Here is a 25,117-nt window from a genome sequence, read left to right on the forward strand (position 1 = left end):
GTGCAACGGAAGTTTATTTTGTACACTCTACAAAAGTGAGACGAACTTTTAATGTTTTTCTTTTAAAGCAAATCGATGAATAGCACACTGTGGAGCATCTCCATCATTTTGATGTAGAGAGATCATTACGGGAGATCTTCAAAGAGGTTAGAGGTTAAGTTAAAGACCCAAAACAATTATAGACAGAAACCCAACAATCCACTGGTCTCCAGTGAGCGAGCATTCGGCGACAGCGGGGACATAAAGAGTAAACAGGAGGAATCTGCAGATCAAGGTCTTTGCAGATAAGATGTTTGAACCTTTCACCACAGTAAAGCATCAGTTGTTCGTTACAACATTCAGGTTTCCCGTTTTTTCTCTCGAAACATCGTCACTTCCTCGCAATGAGTGTGAGGAATTTGATGAGAGATAAGGCAGCAGTAGAGATATGTTAGATGTTAGAAACTTCCAGATAAACACAGTAAGTAAACAAAAGGGTGGAAAAAGCAAGGATGACTGGGATGTGGGATAACAACAACAAAAAAAAGAAAACGAAGAAGGAATAAAATCAGAAAACCAAATGAAGGGTGAAGATGAAGATGAGGAGGGTTGAGGGGAGTGTGAGGGAGGATGGGAGAAGGATGAAAAGGACAAGGAAGTGGGGGGGGAGGAGGAGGAGGCAGAAAAAAAAGATAGTGGGGTAAATAAAAAAATAAAGAAAAAAAACACACAGAAAGAGAAAATGAAGGAGAGAGGACCACGAGGGAGACAAAGACCTACTTGTCTCAAGTCACTGAAGGCCAGAAGCAACGTGTCACCCTGGAAGCCTGCGACCGGGCCGGCTCTGGCAAAACCTGTGGGAAAATACAAGCCCGCCACCCCCAGTCCACCCCCGGAGAGAGGGAAGAGAGGAGGAGGAGGAAAAAAAAATAAGAGGGTGAAAAACAGAATAATAAAAGACCTGGTCGGATTTGCTATGCATCGGGATAGATTGGCAGACAAATGACAGCCTGGGGAGGAGGGGGGAGGAGGGAGGAGAGGAAAGGGGAGGGCAGGGTGTTAGAGTCATGTCGCTAGGTCTTGCTGAAAAAGAGTGTGTGTGCGTGCCTGTGAAAGTGTGTGTGTTTGGGGTGATGCAGACTTGGTGAAAGTGAAGGAGATAATGTCAGAGTTTTAAGGCTAGCGCGCGCATTGCTTGTACAGGGCTTAGCTGTTCGATTTTGAACCCAGACGTGAGGCCTGTGTGTGCGCGTCAGGGTCGTACGGAGTGTGAACTAGGGTCTTGGCGTCAGTTGGCTCAGTAAACAAGCCGAAGCGAGGGAACGAGAGGAGAGGAAAGAGGAGCGCCGTGGTGTAGAGAGGGAGCCAGAGCCAGCCTGTAGCTAATCTCTTTTACCTCAGGACACACACAGAAGCACAAGGCCATACACACTACAGCACTGATTACACGCCCGCCGTCTTCACTGACCCCAGAGACACACACACACACGTCCTGCACATAAACTTTGAAGCCATCGCCTAAGCTAACCTTTTAAACGATTCTTCCACCCAAACTCGGTTCAACTTTCTCTTAATTTCTCCCTCTGCCGTCACTTAACAGGCACTGGTCTTGGCAGCAGCAACAGACCTATTACCACTCGCTCCCTTTTGAATATTTCAAATTAGTGACAAATCAAACCTGCTCTCTATCGCTCTTCAAGGGAAACGAAACAGGAAACCCATCACACCGGCTGTTCCTCCAGGCTTAGTGTTAGCAGACAGCAGTGCTTTGGGTACGTGGAGGCGCAGCCACTCGAGCAAAGCTTTCGCGACTTAAAAAGCCGGCCACAGCCCTGTTTCACACCACCTGTTCAACGTTTTCCTGCCCAATGCCGCTACACTTTATACAATCAGAGTAGCACGTTGGCTTGTTTTGTGCATTCAAACTTCCACACATCTTTTAACTTGCAATCATTGCTGCCAATGGACACGGGTAACATCTCTTTCACTACTAGTGATAACTGGCATGCAGTGCCAGTCAGGTCATTTGAACCGCCTCAACAAACCCTTTAGGGCACAGCTGTTGAACTCCAGGCCTCGAGGGCCGGTGTCCTGCAGGTTTTATTTGTGTCCTTGATCCAACACAGCTGATTTAAATGGTTAAATTAGCTCCTCAACATGTCTTGAAGTTCTCCAGAGGCTGGTAATGAAGTAATCATTTGACTCAGGTGTGTTGACCCAGGGTAATATCTAAAACCTGCAGGACACCGGCCCTCGAGGCCTGGAGTTCGACACCCCTGCTTTAGGGTCTGCTCAAGTCCAAGTGACATAAATTTCATCATCAGATGATGAGCACTAGTGTCCTTGTGGACATTCGCATGCCTACCTGTATTACAGGGCACCAGTTATCCATGCACTCCTGGATATCTCCTCAAGCGGACTTAAAGGAAGTACAATCTACGCCTAAGGTGGTGCACTTCCACAAGAGAGGGGAGTCACTGTACAGCCAACCATCCATCCAGACCTCCACCCTAAGGTGTTTTCTTGTGTCTCAGTGGCTTCCCTGCTCTTTGTTGTTGGGTTCAAGATATGGTCAGATTCTTGAAAATCCCTGATTCTTTTTGTGGTTTTCTTTTAGCGAGTAGATCCTGGAGGTTATAATACATTTATGTTCATCTCAAACATACATTTTAAATACCTGCTTTGAACACGTATCACCTTCTACCTTTGATTCTAACTCCCACGCTTCATTTGTTTCCTCCTTTCATCTCTGGATGTATTTCCCTGTAATATTTATATCTTGTCTTCATGTCTTCGCTCCCTTCTTCACCTTTGAACACGTCAAAGCTACAGCATCATTTGTAGTGCAAAAAAATGACTTAGTTCTTTAACCTAGGTGCCGTGGCTTGTGCGCTTTACAAAAATGACTGGCCCTCTACATGTCCATGCGCAAACTGGAAACGAACTAAGGCAGCTTGGCGATGGCTTTCGAGAAACTGACTCTTTCCTAACTTGTTCATTTTGTATTTTTCACCCAGCATATACAAGATAATGGGAAAGCACAAGCCTGCATCCTCCGCGACGCCGTTCCCAAAGCCAGATAAGTGGGGATGGTCGCTTCACTAAGGCCAAATCAAAAACGTGGCTCATAAATCAGGTTTCCATCCTGGATAGTTTTGAGGTCAGGATTACAGATGCCCCGTTTTTCATCCTCGACTTTAATGTTTTTCATTTTATTCTCACTTTATCCATCTCCATGCTCTGCTTCTTTCTCTTAAGCCCCATCCACACATAAAGCAATTCACTCGACGGGATTCACTTTGTAGCTGCCAGCTGGTGGCTGCTGTGGATAAACTCCGGACGCTAGTTTCCCACCCTGTCACACGTCCATCTACAGTACCCGTCCCTCCCATTGGCTTAGCTTCAGGGTAGAAATTAGTTTAACCAGTGTCCGTCCACTCTGTGGCAGCGACAGTCACTGACGGCCTCTGGTCAACGGCCGGGTTTGAATGCTTGCTGCCCGCTGTGCCATGCTCGTAGCTTCACACTCTCATCCTCAACTCTTTTTCCTTCTCTCCATCAATGCTCCTCTGCTTCTCTCAGAATCCAACATCTCCTCCCTTTTCCTCCCCACACTCCCCTGGTGATCGCATTCATTCATCTGTACCTTCCTTTTTCTCTTTATCCCTCGCCATCCTGAAATTCCTCCCTTTATTCAAACTCTAATCCCTCTTTCTTGTGCTCTCTTCCTTCACTTCCTCCTTTTTTTTTATTTAAACCTCACTGTTAATTTTCATTTAATCCCTCCTCTCATCCATGCTTTCTGCTCTTCCCTCTGTCCGTCTCATGTGCCCCCCTTCTGATTTTCATTTGATTAATTTCACAGCTCTTCCATTTAATCCCATTATCTTTATTCACCTGTCCCTCACCCGAAATCTGTTCTGTCCTTTAATTTTACCCACTCATTATTCCACTCATTATTCCACTTTTTGCTTAAAGTTTTCTTCTTGTTGCTCTTGAACATTTAACACTTTTGTTAGTCATATTGCTGTTTTCACCGCACTCATGCAGTGACTTTTAAAAAATGCTTACATTACATTAAGTGTATTTATTTAAACACAATAAAGATCCTTATTTGCCCCCATTTCTTCCACTCAAACTGTCCATGCATCTTAAACTTCTCATTTCATCCCCCTTTCCCGTTCCTCTTCTTCCTTTTTTAGTACTTTCTCCTAATATTTAACCCCCTTTCCCATTATTATAAGGCATTATTCTGTCTTGCATTTCCACTTAAATTTTTAACTCATCTTCCACTTTCCTTTTCTTCCATCCATCTACTGTACCATCAGCTCCACTTTTTTCCCAGTTTGACTCCCACCCCTCCCAATCCATTCTGAAAAACTAACTCTGTAACCTGCTAACCCCTCCGCAGCACTGCATGCATGTCACTGCACATCACATCACCCACACGCTCTCAGTGACTCTAAGAACCTTGATCATGTAAAAACCGAGCCAGCGACGCGTCTCGCTCTTTCATTCCCTGCCCGCCTTTATCTGCAAGCTCTGCATCTTTGTGGCTCCGAACCAAGGAGAAGGAGGAGGGACAGGAAAGAAAGAAATGAGGAAGAGAGGGGGAGAGCCAGGAGGATGATGGGAAGGAGAGAGGAGGCTGGAGACTAGGAGAGTAAGGAGACATTCGAGGAAAAAAAGATGGAAGAGCAAGAAAAATTAAGGATTTTTAGAGAAGGGAGTATCGAAGATGCTTTCCCTCAACCATGCAATTGGTTGTTCCATAGCGCCCCCTGTGCTCTCAGATGCAAAGTGCAAACATGGCCTACTTCCAGCTCATTTCATAAAAGCGGTCTCGTGTGATTAATGTCTTTGTGCGACTCCAAGACTTTTAATTCAAAGAAAAATGCATTTCATGTTAAGGAGATGTGCCTCCTCACTTTCATTTGGGTTAAAAAGTACATGTGTGCACGTGTGAGTGTGTGAATGAAAAACAAAGTGGAACAAAGAAAAAATGAAAGAGAAAGAAGAAACTGACAAAGAGAACGCACAGAGGTGAAGAAAACAGTAATCTGACAAAACATTTCTCTTCTTAATTCGTGTGTCAACATAAATCAAATGTCCAACCATAAACTTTGTAAAGTTTGCAGAAAAGTAACAAACGATGATTCTGAAGGAAAAAAACAAAAAGACACAAAACCTTTTCACATATTTCTGTAAAAAAAAAAAAAATGCTTCAACACAAAAACCCACTAATGAAATGCCCAAACATTTGCACTGCGACACTCACTCTCGCACTCCTTCACGTCGGTGTCGAGCTGGTGCAGAGCGCCCATGGAGATCTGTCGGACCTCCGGGTCAAGCAGGAGCTGCATGAGGGACGTGGAGATGTGCTTACAGGACGACATGCACGCAGTCTGCGCTACTTTACCCTGAGAAAGAGCGAGAAGACACAAGGAAAGAAGAAAGGAGTGAAGTGAGGATGCTGCATTTTCTTCTCTTGATTTCTAAACAGAAATGTAAAATGTGTCGTTTTTCACTGCTAGACTGAGCTCTCATATCTCATAACCAAGTGACTGGATGTGCATCAGAGGTTAATGAGGGTGATCTCTGCCTGTGCAGCTACAAAATGTGCCCAAAACTAAACACAACTCAAAATTTCAGCTTGTTTAGTATCAGTTTGATCCCAGTTTTGTACAGCAGGTGAAACACGCATTTTATTTGTGACTGTATGCAAAAACAGAACTAAGGAAGCTGTGATCCACACCGATGCATGGACGTTAACAGACGTATGCACAGTTCAGGTGCTCTTTGTCAGAGGAATTTTTTTAACATACACCCACACACAGCGACGACAAAGACGTGTGCTGCATTCAGGTGCAGTCAGAATGATGAAGTGGCATAATAAAAGAATAAAGGCAGGGGATAAGGAAGTGCATGACAAAACATTTATATAGAAACAACTTTGACTGGGTTCGATTTTCTGATTGTGTACATATATGTGTGTGTGTGTGTGTGTGTGGTCTCAGTGACAAGCTGTGGCCTCGTGTTTGACCTCTAAAGAAGTGGTAAAGGGTTTTTAAAAAAAATAAGGTTATGTGAAAGAGCAAAAGTTCAGTGGGAACCGAGAAAGAAAAGGGGAAATCTAGAGCTTGAGAAGATGATTAGTTTTCTTGTGATCTTTAAATAAACAATTTGTATGATTTAATTCCTCTTTCCTGAGTACCATCAACATAGTTTTGACGAGATGTTGCTTTGAGAGAACTACTGAGAAAAAAAAGGGGAAATCAAGTCTATTAAAAGATCATCTTAACCTTGTAAACTCTGAGTGAAACGCCGAGCAGAGGAAGTTTCCCTGAAAGGCCTGATTACACATATTAATCCTGACGTGACTTTGATGTGTCCGGCTGACACCAACGCACTTTAGGGGTGATTAATAAGAAACGCGGGACCTTTCATTTCAAGCCCTGCATATTTAATTACCTTCATTAATCACACAGTGAAGCTAAACACACATGTATACATGCAGCATGTGCAAATACACACACACACAACATTTATATTTGTGTGAAGCATGAAGGTGCTGGTGTGAACCTAGTGTTTATACAGCTCTAATCACACATGTGACTCTGTTTCCTTGTGTCGTTTGCAAATATTCATACACAGCGAATAAATTGTTGATATCGTCCTGCGATTGTTAGCGTGCATTCGATGTCAAATTAATTGAATTTTAGTCGTTTTAGCTCTTTGCGCTCCGTTTAAGGCAGACTGCAAGTCTTTTCATCTGATACTCCCACTTTCTTTATATGCTGATTAATTCAGAGTAAATTCTCATAGAAGCCATACCATGAAATAAAAAGAAGCAAAGCTCAGGACATTTACCCCCTGACCTCCCTGAACACATAAAGCATTATGCTAAAACATAAGGAATCACAGCTAGCAGATAGACGATGGTATCAAAACCTACTTTGACCAGCCGGCAATCACACTGTGACCCAAAACACACAGCAAGTTTTCCCCACTGAATTCTCAGAAACCAGATGAAACATCAGGGCACCAATTCCTGTTTCTATTCCTCTACGCGCCGTAAACTGTTAACCGTGACCGATACATCAGCGGGGGCCGTTAGCAGCCACATGCTGATAAATCTGTATCTGCATTTATAACGGCTCAATTTGTTCCTCCGCTCGTTACCAATACAGATATTTGGTGATTTAAAAATCCCATGTTCCAATATACAGGGAGTGCAGAATTATTAGGCAAGTTGTATTTTTGAGGAATAATTTTATTATTGAACAACAACCATGTTCTCAATGAACCCAAAAAACTCATTAATATCAAAGCTGAATGTTTTTGGAAGTAGTTTTTAGTTTGTTTTTAGTTTTGAGCTATTTTAGGGGGATATCTGTGTGTGCAGGTGACTATTACTGTGCATAATTATTAGGCAACTTAACAAAAAACAAATATATACCCATTTCAATTATTTATTTTTACCAGTGAAACCAATATAACATCTCCACATTCACAAATATACATTTCTGACATTCAAAAACAAAACAAAAACAAATCAGCGACCAATATAGCCACCTTTCTTTGCAAGGACACTCAAAAGCCTGCCATCCATGGATTCTGTCAGTGTTTTGATCTGTTCACCATCAACATTGCGTGCAGCAGCAACCACAGCCTCCCAGACACTGTTCAGAGAGGTGTACTGTTTTCCCTCCTTGTAAATCTCACATTTGATGATGGACCACAGGTTCTCAATGGGGTTCAGATCAGGTGAACAAGGAGGCCATGTCATTAGTTTTTCTTCTTTTATACCCTTTCTTGCCAGCCACGCTGTGGAGTACTTGGACGCGTGTGATGGAGCTTGACTCCATCCTCAACCCGAAAAGGCCCCACAAGCTCATCTTTGATGATACCAGCCCAAACCAGTACTCCACCTCCACCTTGCTGGCGTCTGAGTCGGACTGGAGCTCTCTGCCCTTTACCAATCCAGCCACGGGCCCATCCATCTGGCCCATCAAGACTCACTCTCATTTCATCAGTCCATAAAACCTTAGAAAAATCAGTCTTGAGATATTTCTTGGCCCAGTCTTGACGTTTCAGCTTGTGTGTCTTGTTCAGTGGTGGTCGTCTTTCAGCCTTTCTTACCTTGGCCATGTCTCTGAGTATTGCACACCTTGTGCTTTTGGGCACTCCAGTGATGTTGCAGCTCTGAAATATGGCCAAACTGGTGGCAAGTGGCATCTTGGCAGCTGCACGCTTGACTTTTCTCAGTTCATGGGCAGTTATTTTGCGCCTTGGTTTTTCCACACGCTTCTTGCGACCCTGTTGACTATTTTGAATGAAACGCTTGATTGTTCGATGATCACGCTTCAGAAGCTTTGCAATTTTGAGACTGCTGCATCCCTCTGCAAGATATCTCACTATTTTTGACTTTTCTGAGCCTGTCAAGTCCTTCTTTTGACCCATTTTGCCAAAGGAAAGGACGTTGCCTAATAATTATGCACACCTGATATAGGGTGTTGATGTCATTAGACCACACCCCTTCTCATTACAGAGATGCACATCACCTAATATGCTTAATTGGTAGTAGGCTTTCGAGCCTATACAGCTTGGAGTAAGACAACATGCATGAAGAGGATGATGTGGACAAAATACTCATTTGCCTAATAATTCTGCACTCCCTGTATAGGCTATTGGATAGTGGTTCATGGAGAAAAAACCCTTTTCTTTTCTCCGACGTTGAAAACAGGAGACACTCACTTTTTAGCTAGTGCTCGTCTTGTGTTCAATTCCCATCAAGTGGCTTTTGTTTCCTGCAGCGAGGGTAATCACAGAACCAGTTAACCTAACCAGCATGTCTTTGCACCCTGATGCAAACATGAAAACTTGATTCAGAAAGACTCAAATTCAAACACAGGACCCTCTTGCTGTGAGGGGACAGTGCTAACCACCACTGTGCGAATGCTCTCATTAGTATATATTAAAAAAAAAAAAAAAACAGAAGCATAAACACATTTCTAATCATAACTTTAAAATCAGCGTTGTTTTTCTGCACACTGTCCAAGCAATCTGGCGTCTAGACTGGGATGGAAACCTGCAGCGAATGTCCAAGCATTAATGAATGTACGAAACAAGCAGCACAGCACATTCATTATCCTTTCAATTGATCCCCTAGTAAAAATCCTGAGTAATGGCTGAGCTCCCAGACTTTTCCTATGGCTGAAAATACCCTCCCACCGATTCCCAAATACATCCAGGAAATGTGAAATTAAGGAAAAACAAAATAGAACATTAAAAGACACATTAGTTAAAATTATTGGCTGTCATTAAGCACCGATTTAATCAAGACATTTTTATTTTAATGACACACTTTAATACCATTTCCTCTGTTTTCCAGGCAGCAACTCAACTCACTGCCGCTGTAATAAAACGGTTTCCCCTCAGAGATCCATAAAATTCATCTTATCTTATATAACAAACCCGACAGCAGCAAGAAAGAGAAAAGAAAAAAAAAAGATCTAATTGTAGCAGCGCATGAACTGAGATCCAAGTCAGGAAAGAGTCTGGAGAGCCTTCACCTCACAGGGAAAATCAAATTATACACAAGGCACACACGTGCAAGCACATATGTTTGAGAAACACACACCTACGACTGGCCGGATATCCTCCAATATGACGCTGACCTCTGAACTCTGCGTGCACACAAACACAGAGATACAGTGTTCGCACAACCTCGGGGGTCAATTATCATCGGGTGAGACCGAGCGTGAAATGAGCTAATTCTATTTACATGTCCTAAGCAAGGAATATCTGACACACACACACACACACACACACACACACACACACACACACACGTAGGTCTTTCTGACAAAAATGGCATCGCCTTGGACTTCAGTACAGACAACTGGGAACGATTAGCCTGAGGCACAGTGGAGAAGAGGAAGGAGAGGAAAGTATAAGATGGGAAAGGAAAGGGGGTGAAAAGAAAAGGTGAGGGTAAGGGTGGAAGGTTGGGATTAAAAAAAATAAAAGCAGTGACAATTGAAGGGAAATGTGGGAAAAGGAATGGAAAAGAAAGAAAGGATGAGGAAAGGTAAGGAATGACTAGGAAAGAAAAGATAAAGGCAGGAAAGAGAAGATGAGCACAGGTGACAAGGTAACAAAGGGGGAAGGAAAATGTTAAAAAGAAAAGGGTGGGAACAAAAACAGAAGAAAAACAAAAGAAAAGCTGCTGAAAAGTGACAAAAGGAAGAAGTAAGAAAGGGTGATGAAAAAAGAAGGAAAATAAGAGGAAAGAGAAAAACAAGAACAGGTGAGCTGGGGAAAGGAGGAAAGGAACCATTAGGACAGCTGGAAGATGTAAATTTAAATAGATGTGATCAAAGGAAGAATGAAAAGGAGTACTGGTGAGGAAGGAAGAAAGGGAAAAGAAAACAAGAAAAATGTGAAAGAGTGAAGAATTGAGGAAATGCAGGTAGCAAGGTGAAATAAGGCAAAGATGGAAAGAAGGAAAGAAAAGAAGAGGATGCAAAATATGAGGGGAGGTGAGCAAAGGAAAGGTAAGGTGAGGACAGAGGAATAAAAGGAAAGGATTCAAGAACATAAATATGTAGAGAAGAGGAGGTGGGAGAGAAGTTAGTAAGGAAGGAAGAGAGCCAAGAAAAGGAAACCAGAAAAACAAGTGATGCTTCTCCTCCATCCTCCCACCTCCATCCCTCCTTCTAACTAACGAGAGACGTTCATCAAAGAGCTCATTAAAATCTACTCAGCGCCTAACGGCTGAACAAATAGACCGAAAGAAAGAGCAGGCCAGGTGGAGGGAACGAGGTGAGGGGAAAGGATGGGGACGAGACTGGCGGGGTCAGGCGGAGAGACAGACGACGGGTGGTGGTGAGTAATCAAGAAAGAGGAAGGAAGAGGAGGAAAGCACAGTTGAAAAAAAACCAAACATCTGCTCGTCCCACTGTTCAGGATATGAAAATTCACCTTCAGGTGCTTTCGCACACGCATTAATCTCCGACGTTAATATTTAATCGTTTTTATGTGCGGGAAACCTACAAATCGCTCTACGCTGTGATAAACCTGCTGTTTGCCTCCTTCCAACAACTAACAGCAGAGGAAGTGGAGAAAGGCCTAGTGTTGCTTCACTAGGCCTGTGTGAGGGGAAATGATGGGTATGTGACACATGCTAGTGCCACATTAACAATAACACATCCAACTGTGAGTTTGAGCACCTGATATCTAATACTTATGTTCACAGTGCTAACACAGTGCATAGTGCTAACAGTTTCCATCTAGTCAGGTAATGTCCACCCTAAATGCTTCCATAGGAATTAAGGAGGTAAATAGCAGCCAGGTCCTGCTAATCAATGCATTTAATTAACTGATCATCAGCAGATGTGAATACCTCTATAAAAAGGTACTCACAGTACACAATGCCGCAATATTCCCAGGAACTAGCCCAAGTACTACATCTGACTCTAAAGGGCTCAGTTAGCATGGCAAATGTTAAAGTTTGTGACACTACAATTAAAATGTTTGAATGGACTGTCAGCAGAAAGGCCCTGCAGCACGGCTTAGGCTTGCAAAGTTGCATATGAACAAACTACAAGGCTTCTGGAACAATGTCCTTTGGGCAGAAGAGACCAGACTGGAGATGTTGGGCCATAATGCACAACAACACATCTGGAGAAAACCAAACACAGCATATCAGCAGAAACACTTCATACCAACTATCAGCACGGAGGTGGAGGCGTGATGATTTGGACACCTTGCAGTCATGAATTTCTCTCTAGAAGAAGTATTCTATAGCAAGAATGTTAAAGTCATTTTACATTGTGAGCCACATACAGAGCCAGACCAGTAAAACTCCCCAATGTCTGTCTGCCACTGTAAATGCATTTAACTACACATTTAATTCCCCAGAGGTGTTAATATGAGGGAAAGAAGTTTTTCTACACAAATAAAGGTGTAAAAATACAGAACAAAGTTCTGGCTGCTCATATATTTCTATAGTAGAAAGACTATCTACTACTTCACTTTAGTATAGTATGAATGCCTGCGGAGGAGATCTTTATCAATAGGAAAAGTTGTAAAACCTATGAAAAATGTTCTAATCACTATGTACTTAACTGACAAATATACATCTGGTGTCAATACTAGAGACACAGTTATTTGATCAACTGTGAATATAAAATTATATTAAGAGCAAAGCTTTAAAGCCCCTAAAAAAATCTTAAAGTAGTTTTGTTTTTTTTTAATATCTGGCTCATGTTGATTGTCAGCTTCCAGCACAGCAAACTTGAGAAGAAAGTGTTCAGATTATTCATGGTCTTGCTTTGTGGGGGTAAATAAATGTGTAAGTGTGGCCACATGTATTACTCCAGCAGTGACTGAGGCAGAACAGGTACCTGAATACAGGCCATATAAACACAATGATTTTCCCTTCATTCAATCTTAGATCGTGTTCAAGCTAAATTTAATCAGTTACTTTTAATAAAAACATTCATGTTTATGGATCTGTTAGAAGCACCAGAGCCTCACATGTAAAAGCGTTCAGCATTATAGACTCATGTGCAACTCCCCCCTTTTTTTGGACAGAGCTTGTTTTTGAAGTGCTCCCATCTGAATTCAACTGCAGTCTCATAATGCTAAAAGCAGGTTGAGTTATAAACACAACAGCACCGTAAGTCAGCGCTTCACAACGCCACAAACGCACTGATTCACAACTCCTGGAACTGATTCGACATGGTGTATAATATGCTCTCCATCCATCCAGAAACCTGTCAATCATACGAACAGCCACGCAGGGCAGCCAAAAGTCAAGAGGTGGGATCACAGCAAAAAAATGAAAAGAAAAAAAAAATGACACTGCAGGGCGACACCCGGCTGTAGTGCTTCTTCACCTAAATCTGCGTCTGGGGGATACGAGATTGAGCGCTCCGGGTAAATCTGAAGGGTTACAGGTGCTTATTCTGATTAATGACCTGAAAAAAAGACTATAAAAGGGGGGATATACTGATGTGTCTGAGACCGTGCAGGGCGCAGGCCCAGGTTAAGGCTTGTGGAACAATCACAGATTTCTGCACCAGGCAGGTATTTGTTCATGTCACTCAAGAAACACCACAAAAATGAAGTCTGGACTTTTGTGCATTTTTGTGAGTGATTTTTTCCTTCTTTTCTTTGACTGTAACCTTGACACACAGACACACAGATACACAGAACCAATGCAAGCAGCTTTACTTCAAGGACTACAAACCACATTTGATCTGACAGACACCAGGGTTGGAAATTTCTTTTGTCTTTTGAAGCGGCTGGTAAACACATTCTTCACATTGGCCTTTTCCCTTTGTTTCATTAGAGCCTGTTTTAGAAATCTGAAGAAAGTGAGTACCAGACATCAGGCTTGGGCGGTATCCATCTTTTCATACCTTCCTGACATCACACAGGGTGTTTTTAATGGCACACAGTGGCCTTTGTGCAGCTTTTGTACGGTTGTCTTTGTACACCACCACAGTGTATTGTAAATGAAACATAATCAAAATATGTGATTGAAGTGCTGACTTTTAGCTTTAATTCAAAGGGTTTTACAAACATTTTGTATCAACTCTTTGGGAATTACACATTTTTTTCTGCAGTTGTTCATCTTTAGAGGCTCAAACTTAATGTGACAATTGACGGGTGGTTTCATGGCCAGGTGAGATATGTTCTCTTGTGATTTTGTGAGAAATGAAGCAGATATGACATCTGAAGTTGATTCTAAATGTCGAGTTTGTATTTATAGCTTTTACTATAATTTTAAAGCTGACCGCCGTTAAGCGAAAAACACCCGAGTAAACCAATCAGTGAAAACTTCAAAACTGAAATTCCCTGGACTTTGAACAATCATCTATGCACTGCCTTTAGTAAGTCCAGAATGGGGCATGAAGACATGACCTCGGCCTCTCACCCCTTCTTTAGCTCCCTGTCTGTTTTAGAATTGATTTTAAGATTTCATTGCTTACTTTTAAGGTTTTCAACAGACTTGCATGTTTGTATCAGTCTGAGCCGTTTCACACTGATAAACCTGTAAACGCTGCAGTTATCTTACCAGTTCCTCTAACGCACGCCTAAAACCAAGAGGTGATTGAGCTTTTACAGCAGCAGCACCAAATCTATGGGATAATCTACCTCTCCGTATCCACACAGCTCAGACAATACACTCGTTTAAATCTTTATTCGCCTTGGCATTTGGTTCCAGTGCAGCATCCTTCGATTATTGCATTTTGTGTTATAAATTTATTTTATTTTTATCTTATGTTATTCATTGTGTTTTAAATGTTGTGTTTCCTGCTCAATTGTTCTGGATTTTAGTGCAATGTTTGATGGCGCTATACAATTTTAATGTACAGCACTTTGGTTAACTCTGTTGTTTTTAATATGGTATATAAATAAATTTGACCTTGTGCAGCAGCCAAACGGCTCATTGTTAAAAAGGAATGTAGGCACTGGCCAGCTGAGCGACAGCAAAAGGCCTGAAAGACCAGAAAATACAACTAACGTGGATCACAGATTTATTTCTGTGGTTATGAAAATAAACCTGTGTATCACTGTCAAGATCTGCAATCAGGAGACGCTTCCATGAATGTAAATACAGAAGCTGTACAACAAGACGCAAATCACTGGCTACACTAAAGACCACAACGGTCAGATTAGACTTTGCTAGAAAACATCTAAAACATGTTAGACAAATGAATCCAAGATTAACTTGTACCTGATGGGAAGAGAAAAATACAGATGACAGAAACAGCTCGTGATGCAAAGCTATACTATGCATCTAACATGGTGAAGGCTGTGTTATGGTGTAAGCGTGTATGGCTGCCAGTGGAACTGTGTCACTAGTGTTTATTGATGCTGCAACTGCTGATAGAAGCAGCAGAATGAGTTAGAAGCGATTCTTTCTGCTCGGATTCTACTAAATGCTGCAAAACTGATTAGACAGAGCTTCACAGCGCAAATGGATAACGAACCAAAGCATAAGCTACCCAAGAGTTTCCAAGGCAAAGAAAAGGACATTCTTCAATGGCCTTTTGTTTTTATGTTCTGGCATTTGTTGTGAAGCAGTTTGCAATAAATATCACACAATTTATTTATTCAAATAGAATAAAATTCAATTAATTAGTGCTCCGGACTAAAAAACAAAAAAAGGAAAATGCTTGAATTTCACTCAGCAAAGCTGACACACACTTCTTGGATCGTCTGTACCACACAGCAAGCCATAAGGTTAGTCAGCTAACCCATTGGACAGTGGAAAAGCTGGGTGCTTCAACTGGGAGATACACCAGGGGAAGGAACACAGCGAGTTTTTCCCAAAGAAATGCTCAGTGCTTAAAACATAATTTATTGAGTCAATGAGGAATTTATACAATAACTCTTTGACCATAACTGATCCCTGACATCATTGTCCATGTTTGATCTCCAAGTCTGTGTCCTCAACAGAGTACAAGACAACTTTTTAAAAGCAAGCAATCCGCACAGCTTCTTCCTTTCTGCCTGTTTGGCTGCCTCACTTTTATCACCTGGACTAAACCCCAAAATACTCCCAAGTTACTGGTGACTAACTTGCAATTGACAACTTTCACAGCTCACTGAGCTCGGCTGCTTGTCCACTGACAGAATGTGTCCTCTTTAATAGAGGACTGTTGGGGTTTTTTTGGACAACGTTGAAGGAAATTACATAATTTCCTCAGGACAACAAAAAACTCATGCTGTGCAGATTTGTAAATAGTCTTCTTTACTAATACACATCGATACCGCCCAAGCGTACCAGATATGCTCTAGTCAAGATTGGATAACTCTCAGATAGAGAGTTAAATATCAACTGTTTATACACAGTTATAATACATAACAAAGGTTTCATACTATGACTGAACCTACAACAAAATGACAATTTAACCTGCCAAAATATGTGGTTCAGTAGTTGAAACAAACAGAATTGTGCCCCCATTTCCTTCCCTGGTTGGGACAGAGATAACACCGATTCAGGCAAACGTGCATCACTCTCTTTTCATCTTGCATGCTGGTCGATGCGTTCTAGTGAGGAGATTTAAGGTCAGGGTTGAGGGTTAACAAGGTGAGTCAGGGGTTTGTAAACATCACTCCATCACAACAGCAGCCCAGATACTCACCGGTAAGGTAGCGTGTTCTATGGGTGTTCCCTAAAGCAAGAAACATAAACCAGGATATTTAGCACAGGGCAAAGCATCAGAAGTCATGTGTTCTTAATGGAAGGAAGAAAAAAAAAAAAAAGAGTGGAAGGAGTATATAATGGCTGCCTGGAAACAATCCTCCTCAATCAAATCACTGCAAGGACATTGGCAGCTTTTTCTACCTCAGTGTGTGTATATATTACACACAGGCCCTCGAGATGAAGCTAATCTGGCTTTAACTGGCACTTTGTGCAACGTGCTGAAGCACCACGCAGATCTGGTGGACACAACGGCGGCAGCAGTGGCCAAAACATCTCAGAACACTACAGAAAAATGATCTAAGTGCCCATAAACCATAAAACCGAAGGGTTGGCCCAAAGTTTGCTCTCCAATATTCATGTGACTGTTTTCACTCCAGAGGACTTTTCACGTCGTCCCCCTTCTGCTTTTAAAATTTGAGCCCAATTCGATTATGATCCTTTTTCTAAGTAGACGTAGTATTAGTCTTTGGATAAAGGAAACGCTTTCCTTTCTAGGAACTGAAACTGAGGCATGAGACGAATAAGTGTAATCTTTCCTGTGGCTGTTCAGGAAATATGAGCCAAGTACCTTTAGAGCTTTTACATTTAATACTAATAGGTTTAGAGCTGTTTAAACAGCTGACACAAGCATGTGCAAAAATATAGCGAGCTGATCGCTGCAGGAATGTTTCTGTAACATGCTGCTCCTTCACTCCATAAATATCGGATTGGGGTTTGTATGTTTGTGCTGTTTTCAATGTCCTTACTGTTGGCTGCATAACATCCAGGACTTTATATTTGGATGCTTTATTTCCTTCCCATTATCGTCCATCAAACCGTCTGCTTCAAAGCTTGGAAATGGTGCAATATATTAAAAAAAGGATCATTCACAGTATTCCATCAAAGTAAAATCCATGAGTGGGAAGCACTGCGAAGCCCTGAACTTGAGTTCATGAGTTGAAGCTGGTCTTAATTTGGCTGATGATCTAAGGTCGTCCAGAAAATTGTGGCTTTGAAAGTGTATGACAGTCAAAGTACAGGAAATCCGTAATAATCTAATTTAATTAGTTTAACAATTTAATTCAGATTGGCTTTCAGTACTCATACTAGAAGCCATTAAAAGTGTTTTAGATGTTATTTTGTGGACTTGGAGAAGACATTCAACTGCATCCCTCAGTGAATCCTATGGGGCTTAATAGTTGATTGTACAGTATTTAGGTTTCATGTTATGTGCTATTTGGTCCATGTAAAAATACAGGGCTTCACATTGCCACCAATAAGTTACTCATACTGGGCTCATAACGTCTATGGACAAAATTTCAGGCACAGCTAAAGATCAGAGAACATCCTAAAGATCACGTCTGCTTCCTGCAGATGATGTGGTCGGCATGGCTTCATCAAGCAACGACTTCCAATTTGCACCAGGATGGGAATGAGCATCTGCAAGTCTGAGGCCACAGCTGTCAGCCAGAAAAGGGTGAAGTGCTGGTTCAGGGTTGAAGATCCAAGTATCTAGGTGTCTCGTTAATGAATTGGGGAAAGTGGTTAGATGGACCTACAGTGATGTGCTGGAAAAGAGCCAGTTGAGCTGGACTGGACCAACTGAGACGCTTCCTTGGTGAGGTTTTTGGGTAGTGTGCAAAAATGACGACACACTCTGGAAAAATCAACAGAAAGCATCTTTTGGCTGCATACCTTTGTACCACCCCAGAAGTAGGAGGTTTAGAGATCTCTTTTAAATGCTGCTGCTCCCTACTCGCATAGACCCAGACACACAGTAGGACATGAATAAAGGGGCAGTATAAACGTATTTGTTAATTTATGCCCCTATAAACCTGTTTACGCACTTTAGTAGTATTCAATTCATTTCTGTGAAACCTTACTCTTTCACACAATCACCTCTTAATCTAGGAGGTCATACCACCCAGCATCATAGGTTCATAGCATCTGATCTGCTTAGGAGGCCCCACACTGGGTGTTAACGTGTGTGTGATGGGGTCATGTCCAGGGCTTGTGGGGGTGCAGAAAAAGCCTCTTAGAAATGCTAGAAAACACTTGGTGCATACATGTGTGGGTGCTTATGACCTTGTGACCCTCTGGGACTAAATCTGCGTGCAAAATCACCTTAAAGCTAATGTGTGTGTGTCCGTGTGTGAGTGTATTTCTGTGTGTGTAGGCTCTCAAATCGGTTTGTCTGCTTAAATGATCAAAACAGCTGATACAAAATCCAATTTCAGGCTTTAAAATTCAGTTTTTGTTTGTCATTAAAAGCTGAGCGGGTTAATCCCATTTTACTTTTTAAATTAACCCAAAACAGTAGATTCAGAGTGGGAACAACATAGCTGGGATATTAAGCTCTGTCCGCTTTTCTGCTCAGCATGCAGTACAATGCCCCTCTATTTTCTTCAGTTCCTTCTGAAGGCTTTGTATAAACGATAAACGTAGCGAACATGATGCCATCCACACATTTTTGGCCGTTACCATCTTGTTTACTTGAAACTGGAAAGTGAGCGTATTTGGACAACAGTGCAGTGCTGCGACATTAGCACTGATTTGAGGTTTGGCTAGTGAGAAACGGAGCAAACACTGGACCCGCTGCTTCTACAGCCCTGTCCGGTTACCCTCGAGTTACTGCCCGTCTCCTGGCATCTCCTCTGCACTCTTGAGACTGTGCAGGGAGACACAGCACACCTTCTTACAACAGCACGTAAAGTACTAGAGAAGCTGAATATCTGTGCAACCTGAATGGGCTTCAGGCGAACTCGTGCTACTAGTAGTGAAAAAGCCGCTAACAATAAGGAAAGTTGGAGGGGAAAATGGAAAGAGCAATGATGTGTGGCCACCATCTGCAAACCATTGTCTTTTTTGGAAGGATGTCCTGTCGTCGCCTTTCCAGTCACTGCTGTCACTTTTATTTGCACCAAAGCAACTAAAATGGATTCACAATGGCTTCTGCTTCCTAGTGTGGGACTGGTATGCCTGAACTTTAACCCTACTTAGTGTAGGTTTCACTGTCATGATCAAGCATTCCTTTCATTTTCTTTGAACAGTATAATTATTTCTTCCCACTTTAGAAACACTGTAAAATGTGGGAAATTGTGCTGTGATATCCTGACCTGAAGTGTAATGTCATTAAAGTTGGGCAGCAGCATCACCAGCCTGAGTCTGTATATAATCGAGTGGTCCTGACCTAACCAGCTCACCCTTTAATAAGCTTAGCGGAGCCCATGTTAACGACCTAACCTGTAACAAGCTGATCCTTTAACGAAGTAAAGCAGATTGTGCTGCCCTGTGATGCGTCATGCTAACACGAAGCGAGACGGACAAATGAACACAACGGCACACTCAGAGCGTGTAGCCGAGAGTAAATACAACACGTGTGAAACACAGTGCTACTAAACCTCCTTTTTGTAATTTAGAAACATTTCACATTAATCTCACAGGGGGGGGGCGCTGTGAGGCTGTTTTATGATGACCTTAGGACGACCTCATGTCTTGGGCACAGGAAACGATATTCCTCTCTTCCTAGTGAGATCGATTCTCGTAATGGTGGCCAAATTCATAGCAGAGCCCTAAACGAGTTCAGTTTCATGATCATTAATATGCAAATTGTTGTCACAAATCGATCTGTGGCCATGACTACTGTTCACAGAGAGTTGGGGACAGCTGCAAGCACAACACTGGAAGACGGTGAAAGATGCTGTCTTAGGCCTCTCTGTGTTGTACCGTCTGCTTAGCAGGCGGTTGTTTCATCTCTCTGATAAACACTTTAATGACCCACATATTGTGAACACTACAACATCCACCATACCTGCTGCTAAACCGAAGCACGCTGTATACACTTAGGATGTCAACTTAGTTCATTCTGGCCAACAACACCCGGACCTGCCAGAATCCCCAAGTTTTGTACATTTGTTTCTGTAGCAGTTTGAGATTCATCTTTAAAAACTTTTTAAGAAAGCTTATCAATTTTACTCCTCACTTTGATTTTAAAACATTACATTCTCTTCTTCTTTTACTTAAATTCATTTTAAGTTATAATTTAATCGCTGTCTGCTGTAGGACAGCACGATAATCGTTGTTTGCACAGTTTCATCACAGAAAGAAGGTCCTGGGTGCCTGAGTGGGTTGTCTCGTGGTACTCTGGTTTCCTCCCACAGTACAAAGACATGCAGTTAGTGAGATTAGGTTCACTGGTGAATCTAAAATGTAATCTTATGTGTGGAATGTGAGTGTGAATGACTGTACGTCTCCCTGTGTTAGCCTGCGACAGACTGGCAACCTGTCAGAGTGTACTGATCTCGCCCTGTGGCATCTGGGCTGCAACCCCACAACCCTGACCTGGATAAACTGGATGGAAAATGGATGGATGGAGCACTGTTATAGTTATTTAGTTCTTTATATTTGCAGGTGAGATTTGCAGATTTCCTTAGTTGTGCTGAATGGCTCGATTCTCTGTTCTGGTGTTCCAATGCTGTAAAGTCTATAGTGTGTGTGTGTATTCATGTGTTTACTAACAGGCAGATTGGTGAAGACACTGAAGGTGCTCTTAAGAAAAGCAATCAGGTCAATCAGGTAGTCGCTGGCAGCCAGATTCTCGCCTCCGGGCACCGCAGCCATCCAGTCGTAATCAGCCAGCTGCAGGAACTGGTCAATCTTTGCATTCAGGCTGGTGTAGATCTCCGCCTCTGCAGCATGACGAGCATCCTGCAAGAGAAGATTGTAACCAACAGAGAATTTTAAAAAAAGAAAAGAAAAAAAGGAAAAGTATCATAGAATTTACAAACTGGAGACACGTGCGTGCCTTCATGTTGCAGACAGACAATGCATGGCACGATAAACAAACTGTGTGGAAAGGAGGAAAAAGAAAGGAAGAATGGGGGAATAAAGAAAAAGTAAAACAGCTGGGGAGAAAAGAGGAGACAGAGGAAGAAAGAGCAGCCTTACCTTAAAGGTGGAGGTGCCGTACAGCTTGGTAGCATTTACTGTGTCAGGAGGAACATTGGTTATGTTTGATATGAACTCCTCCAGGAAGTGGCAGCTCTGCTCCAGGTGAGTGGTGTTAATGATCACCTGCACCAACTACACAAACAGGACAGACATGTAGCCGGTCATCTTTGGATTCTTTCTCCTTCTGTTGCGTAGCCGATAGTTCTTTTTCCTCACATTTTTTCACAATGTGTCATCTTTTGCAAGTGGAACATATTGAACAGTTCGACTTTTTTTTTCCAGCATGTGGGCAATTTTTCGATGAAATGGGCCGAGAGCTCGCCAAAAAGCCAAATATCAAACATACCACCGAATTTAAAAGTATAATGTCTCCTGTGGACCGTGTGGGATACGTTTGCCACGTTTACTGATCTTTCTTAGGTTAAAAAGTACAAACGGTTACTTGATTTTTGGCTTTAATCGTGAATTTTTATGCATTAATCGAATCCAAACTGCAATACGTGCAATGACAGGAGCAAACGGGTGTGCAAATGCATTCACATTCTGCAACAATCAGTCTAGTGACTTCCTCATAAGCCTTAATTTGAACAACAAATAGAGCTTTGTGATTCTTAGATGAACTTGTTTAATAAAGGATGCAGACGTGCTGAATTTTCCATAACACGTCGTCTTATCATTACATCCTGTCCCCGTGAATTAATGATGTTTGTGCTCTAGTGTAGCCGCTGAGCATGAAAATAAACAGCAACGGAAAGTGGAAAATATTAAATCATTACTTCACATCACATTCTGCAGCGATGGGACAACAATAACAGTGGGCCGAAAAGAGGAAATGTCTGTTTTTGGGAAAGTAAATGAGCTGGAAATGCTGAGAATCGCCATTCTGAGTAAGAGAACTACTCCGAAGTTGTGCAAGCGACTTTAGAGTAACATGTTCACTCTGAGAAGGTTATTACAAGTGTCAGGGGTGACAAAAGTTGCACTTGCCAAAGAAAACAACATAATAAAAGATAGAATCAAAAACATAAGCCTTCACTTGTTTACTGGCTCACATCACTGCAAAAATCCACCATTCAGAGGCCATTATTGTAACACAAGTCTAATGAGCATTTGTTCAGTAGAGCTCTGTCTCCATCTCTTCATAATTTCACTGTCATTACTGGCAATGTTATTTGTTCTCTCGACTAGAGCAGCTTTGCATGAGTCCCAGCTCAGAATAATCCTTGTTTATCTTATAGTGGGTCTTGGTGCAGCTCCTCTGTTCATCCTCTGACACAAGCTGCTTTAGTTCCTCTTACTTTGCAAACAGCAGGGTGGGCCCCACTGCTGGGACCGAAACTATGTTCAGTGAATAGGGTTTTTCGACCCCACTGCACATGCTTCTGACTGCAACTCAACGTCATCCCAGTTTTTGTTGTTAGATACAGAAATAAAAGACAGAAATTGTTGAGGATGAAGTAAGATTTTTTTTTTTTAAGTTGTTAAAAGTTTCTTACTATGTGAAAGCCTGCTAGGAGTATTACTTGAAGCTCTGTTCTGAACCTCATTATAGAACAAAATAACTGGGTGTGCATCAGAAGTTAGTGAGGGTCACCTCTACCTGTGCAGCTGCCCTTCAAAAAAAACCCAGAAACTACTGTAATGGTCGTTTCGTTTCTTCTAATTGGCTGCCGGCTCCAAACAGAAGGTATAAACAGCAGGTGGGTGGGGCTTCTGTGCTCACAGTCAGAGTGCCTGAGAAGACCATATAAGGGATATCCACCTCACCAGTGGTTTATTGGGGGAAAAAATAGACATATATCTGTATCCACCCATTTAACACTCTCTCTGTCCTTATTTAATACAGCGAGTTTATTTTGTCAGTTATAATCCCATTAGAGTAATCTCAGTTTGCCTCTTTTTCCTCTCACCCCTTAAGCTAGTCGCAGCAGACGGCGACTTCCCACTGTTGCCTAGTGTCCCCTCGTAGGAGGTCATCTGATTGTTGGAGATTCTTTCTAATATTGCACAGTCTTTACTCTACAATAAAAAGTGCGGTGAGGCGAATGTTGTTGTGATTTGACACTATATAAATAAACATATTCTCTGTTTTGTCAAATTCAGGTAAAAAACTAAACAAAACAAACAAAAAACAAGATGGAAAGCGTCAAAACGCTCAACTTATGTCAACTTTAATTCTACGTCTATGGTTTTTGGTCAGACGAAAATATTAAATCCAAAGTAGGAGAACAGAAACTCCCCACATCTTCCTCAGTTCAGAAAAATGTCTGACCTTTTGGAGTGACCATTGTGGTTTTATCTGTCCACTTTTTTGGAAAAATACACACACACACACACACACACACACACACACACACACACATTACCTCTGCCAGTCCGACATTCTTCTTCTTAATGGCGTACTGCAGACAGTGGCTAAGAGTTCTGGTCAACAGCAGATTTGTCGACTTGCGGATCATATCGTCCACCTCTGTGGAGCTGAGAAAAACACATACATAATAAATACATAAGCGAAGAGAACGAGAGAGTCTGTGACTGTGCAGAAGCGATTTCTTCCATTTCTTGCAGAGAGCTGCTACGCCCGAAAGCCAGTACAAACAGTTTAAGTGAATTTCTCTGTCTGCGACTCTCTCCATTTGGGAAAAAGTCTAAATGTCAGCCAACTCTAACAAGTACATTACCATGTTATGAGCTGTCAGGCTCATTAAAACTCTAACGCCATCCTAAATGCCCTGATAAGACTTTAAACTTGCCAACCAAAAACTGGTCATTTAGGACTCATGATCCTAAATGTATGACCACAGAATATCACAGAAATCAAACTTCTTCCTCCAAATTCTTAAAATTCTTAAAGCTTTAATAGTTGTAAAATTACCAGCTGTGCTCAGCCAGCGGACTTAACTCTGAAATGAGCTCAAATTTCCTATTAAAACAAATGTTTGATGGCAGAAAAATCAGACCCACTTAAAGAATCTCCGACACGCTATCAGCTTTGTTATGTTTGAAATGCGGGTGATGTTTGGTGAAGAAACCCAGACAATTTTCTGCACAATTTTGGGGGTCCAGTAAAGTTTTTTATGGCAGGGTGTCTCTTTCTCTGGCCTCCTGTTTAATAACAACACGTTCCTGGAAACAACTACACAAAAAGTCGTGTGACTTCGGGCTCGGTGTGATAGGCAAAAGGTTGCGTGTACAGACAGAAGAGAGGTCGTAACCCATGAGAGACCAGAGGTAAAGCACACAGTATTAGAAGATGATGCACGCTCTTGCAGGAAAAGGTCAGGGGAGGTCAAAACGAGTCGCACAGGCAGAGATAATCACTGTGAATGAAAGCAATCGCTTTCTCCCGCTGAGGGATGATGAACAATCTGTGTTTGTGTGTGTGTTTTATTTTCTGTGTTTGAATCCAGAGCCCTGTGGGCAACAAATACATTCCAACTGAATCAGTCAATTGTCTGTGCCTGGAATTCAACACACATGCACACTGAGTTGCCTGAGGGAGAGCGAAAGCTGGAATTCAAACTTACTGCTTTTCCAAAAAAGCAGAGGAATCCTAAAAACGTTCCGACAAATCGGAGCAAAGGTTGCGGGGGGTGGTGGAGGAAGACAGAAAAAAAATTCCTGGAGCGGCAGAAGTGCCGAGTGGACAGAAATGGTGGAGAGTGGCAAAAAGTCAATGTATGCTGGTGAACTCACCGAAACGCGCGCATACATATACAAATATAGACACACCGCAGAGCTGGGTTTGAGTTTCATTGTATTTATGCTGCCATCAGTCACAATAAATGCACGGCGGTCTGCGCTGTCAAAGGGAAGCCAGAAGCCTTCAGATGAGGCGTGTTTACAGCACGCCCAGGAGGTATTTTCTAAAAATACACAGGCAGCAGCATCAGCGATGACAACAACGAAAAAAATGAACGCAGTCAGCAGTGAAAACAGCGACGGGCTGAATACACACAAAACACTGTGGACGTTCAAACG

General features: G+C 42.1%; 1 protein-coding gene across 1 annotated transcript in view; it reads right to left on the reverse strand.

Annotated features, from left to right (window-relative positions):
• exoc6b (exocyst complex component 6B) overlaps positions 1–25,117 on the reverse strand; it is a 106,354-nt gene that overhangs the window by 36,441 nt on the left and 44,796 nt on the right. Inside the window, exons 15-19 of the mRNA XM_005946348.3 lie at positions 23,503–23,614; positions 21,134–21,268; positions 20,705–20,893; positions 5,258–5,399; positions 760–833 (exon numbers count right to left, since the gene is read on the reverse strand). Coding sequence (XP_005946410.2) covers positions 760–833; positions 5,258–5,399; positions 20,705–20,893; positions 21,134–21,268; positions 23,503–23,614 — 652 coding nt within the window. The remainder of the gene's footprint in view (positions 1–759; positions 834–5,257; positions 5,400–20,704; positions 20,894–21,133; positions 21,269–23,502; positions 23,615–25,117) is intronic.

The sequence above is a fragment of the Haplochromis burtoni genome, unplaced genomic scaffold (genome assembly GCF_018398535.1).
Source record: "Haplochromis burtoni strain Fernald_Lab_line unplaced genomic scaffold, NCSU_Asbu1 Contig_463, whole genome shotgun sequence".
Classification (NCBI taxonomy): Eukaryota; Metazoa; Chordata; class Actinopteri; order Cichliformes; family Cichlidae; genus Haplochromis; species Haplochromis burtoni.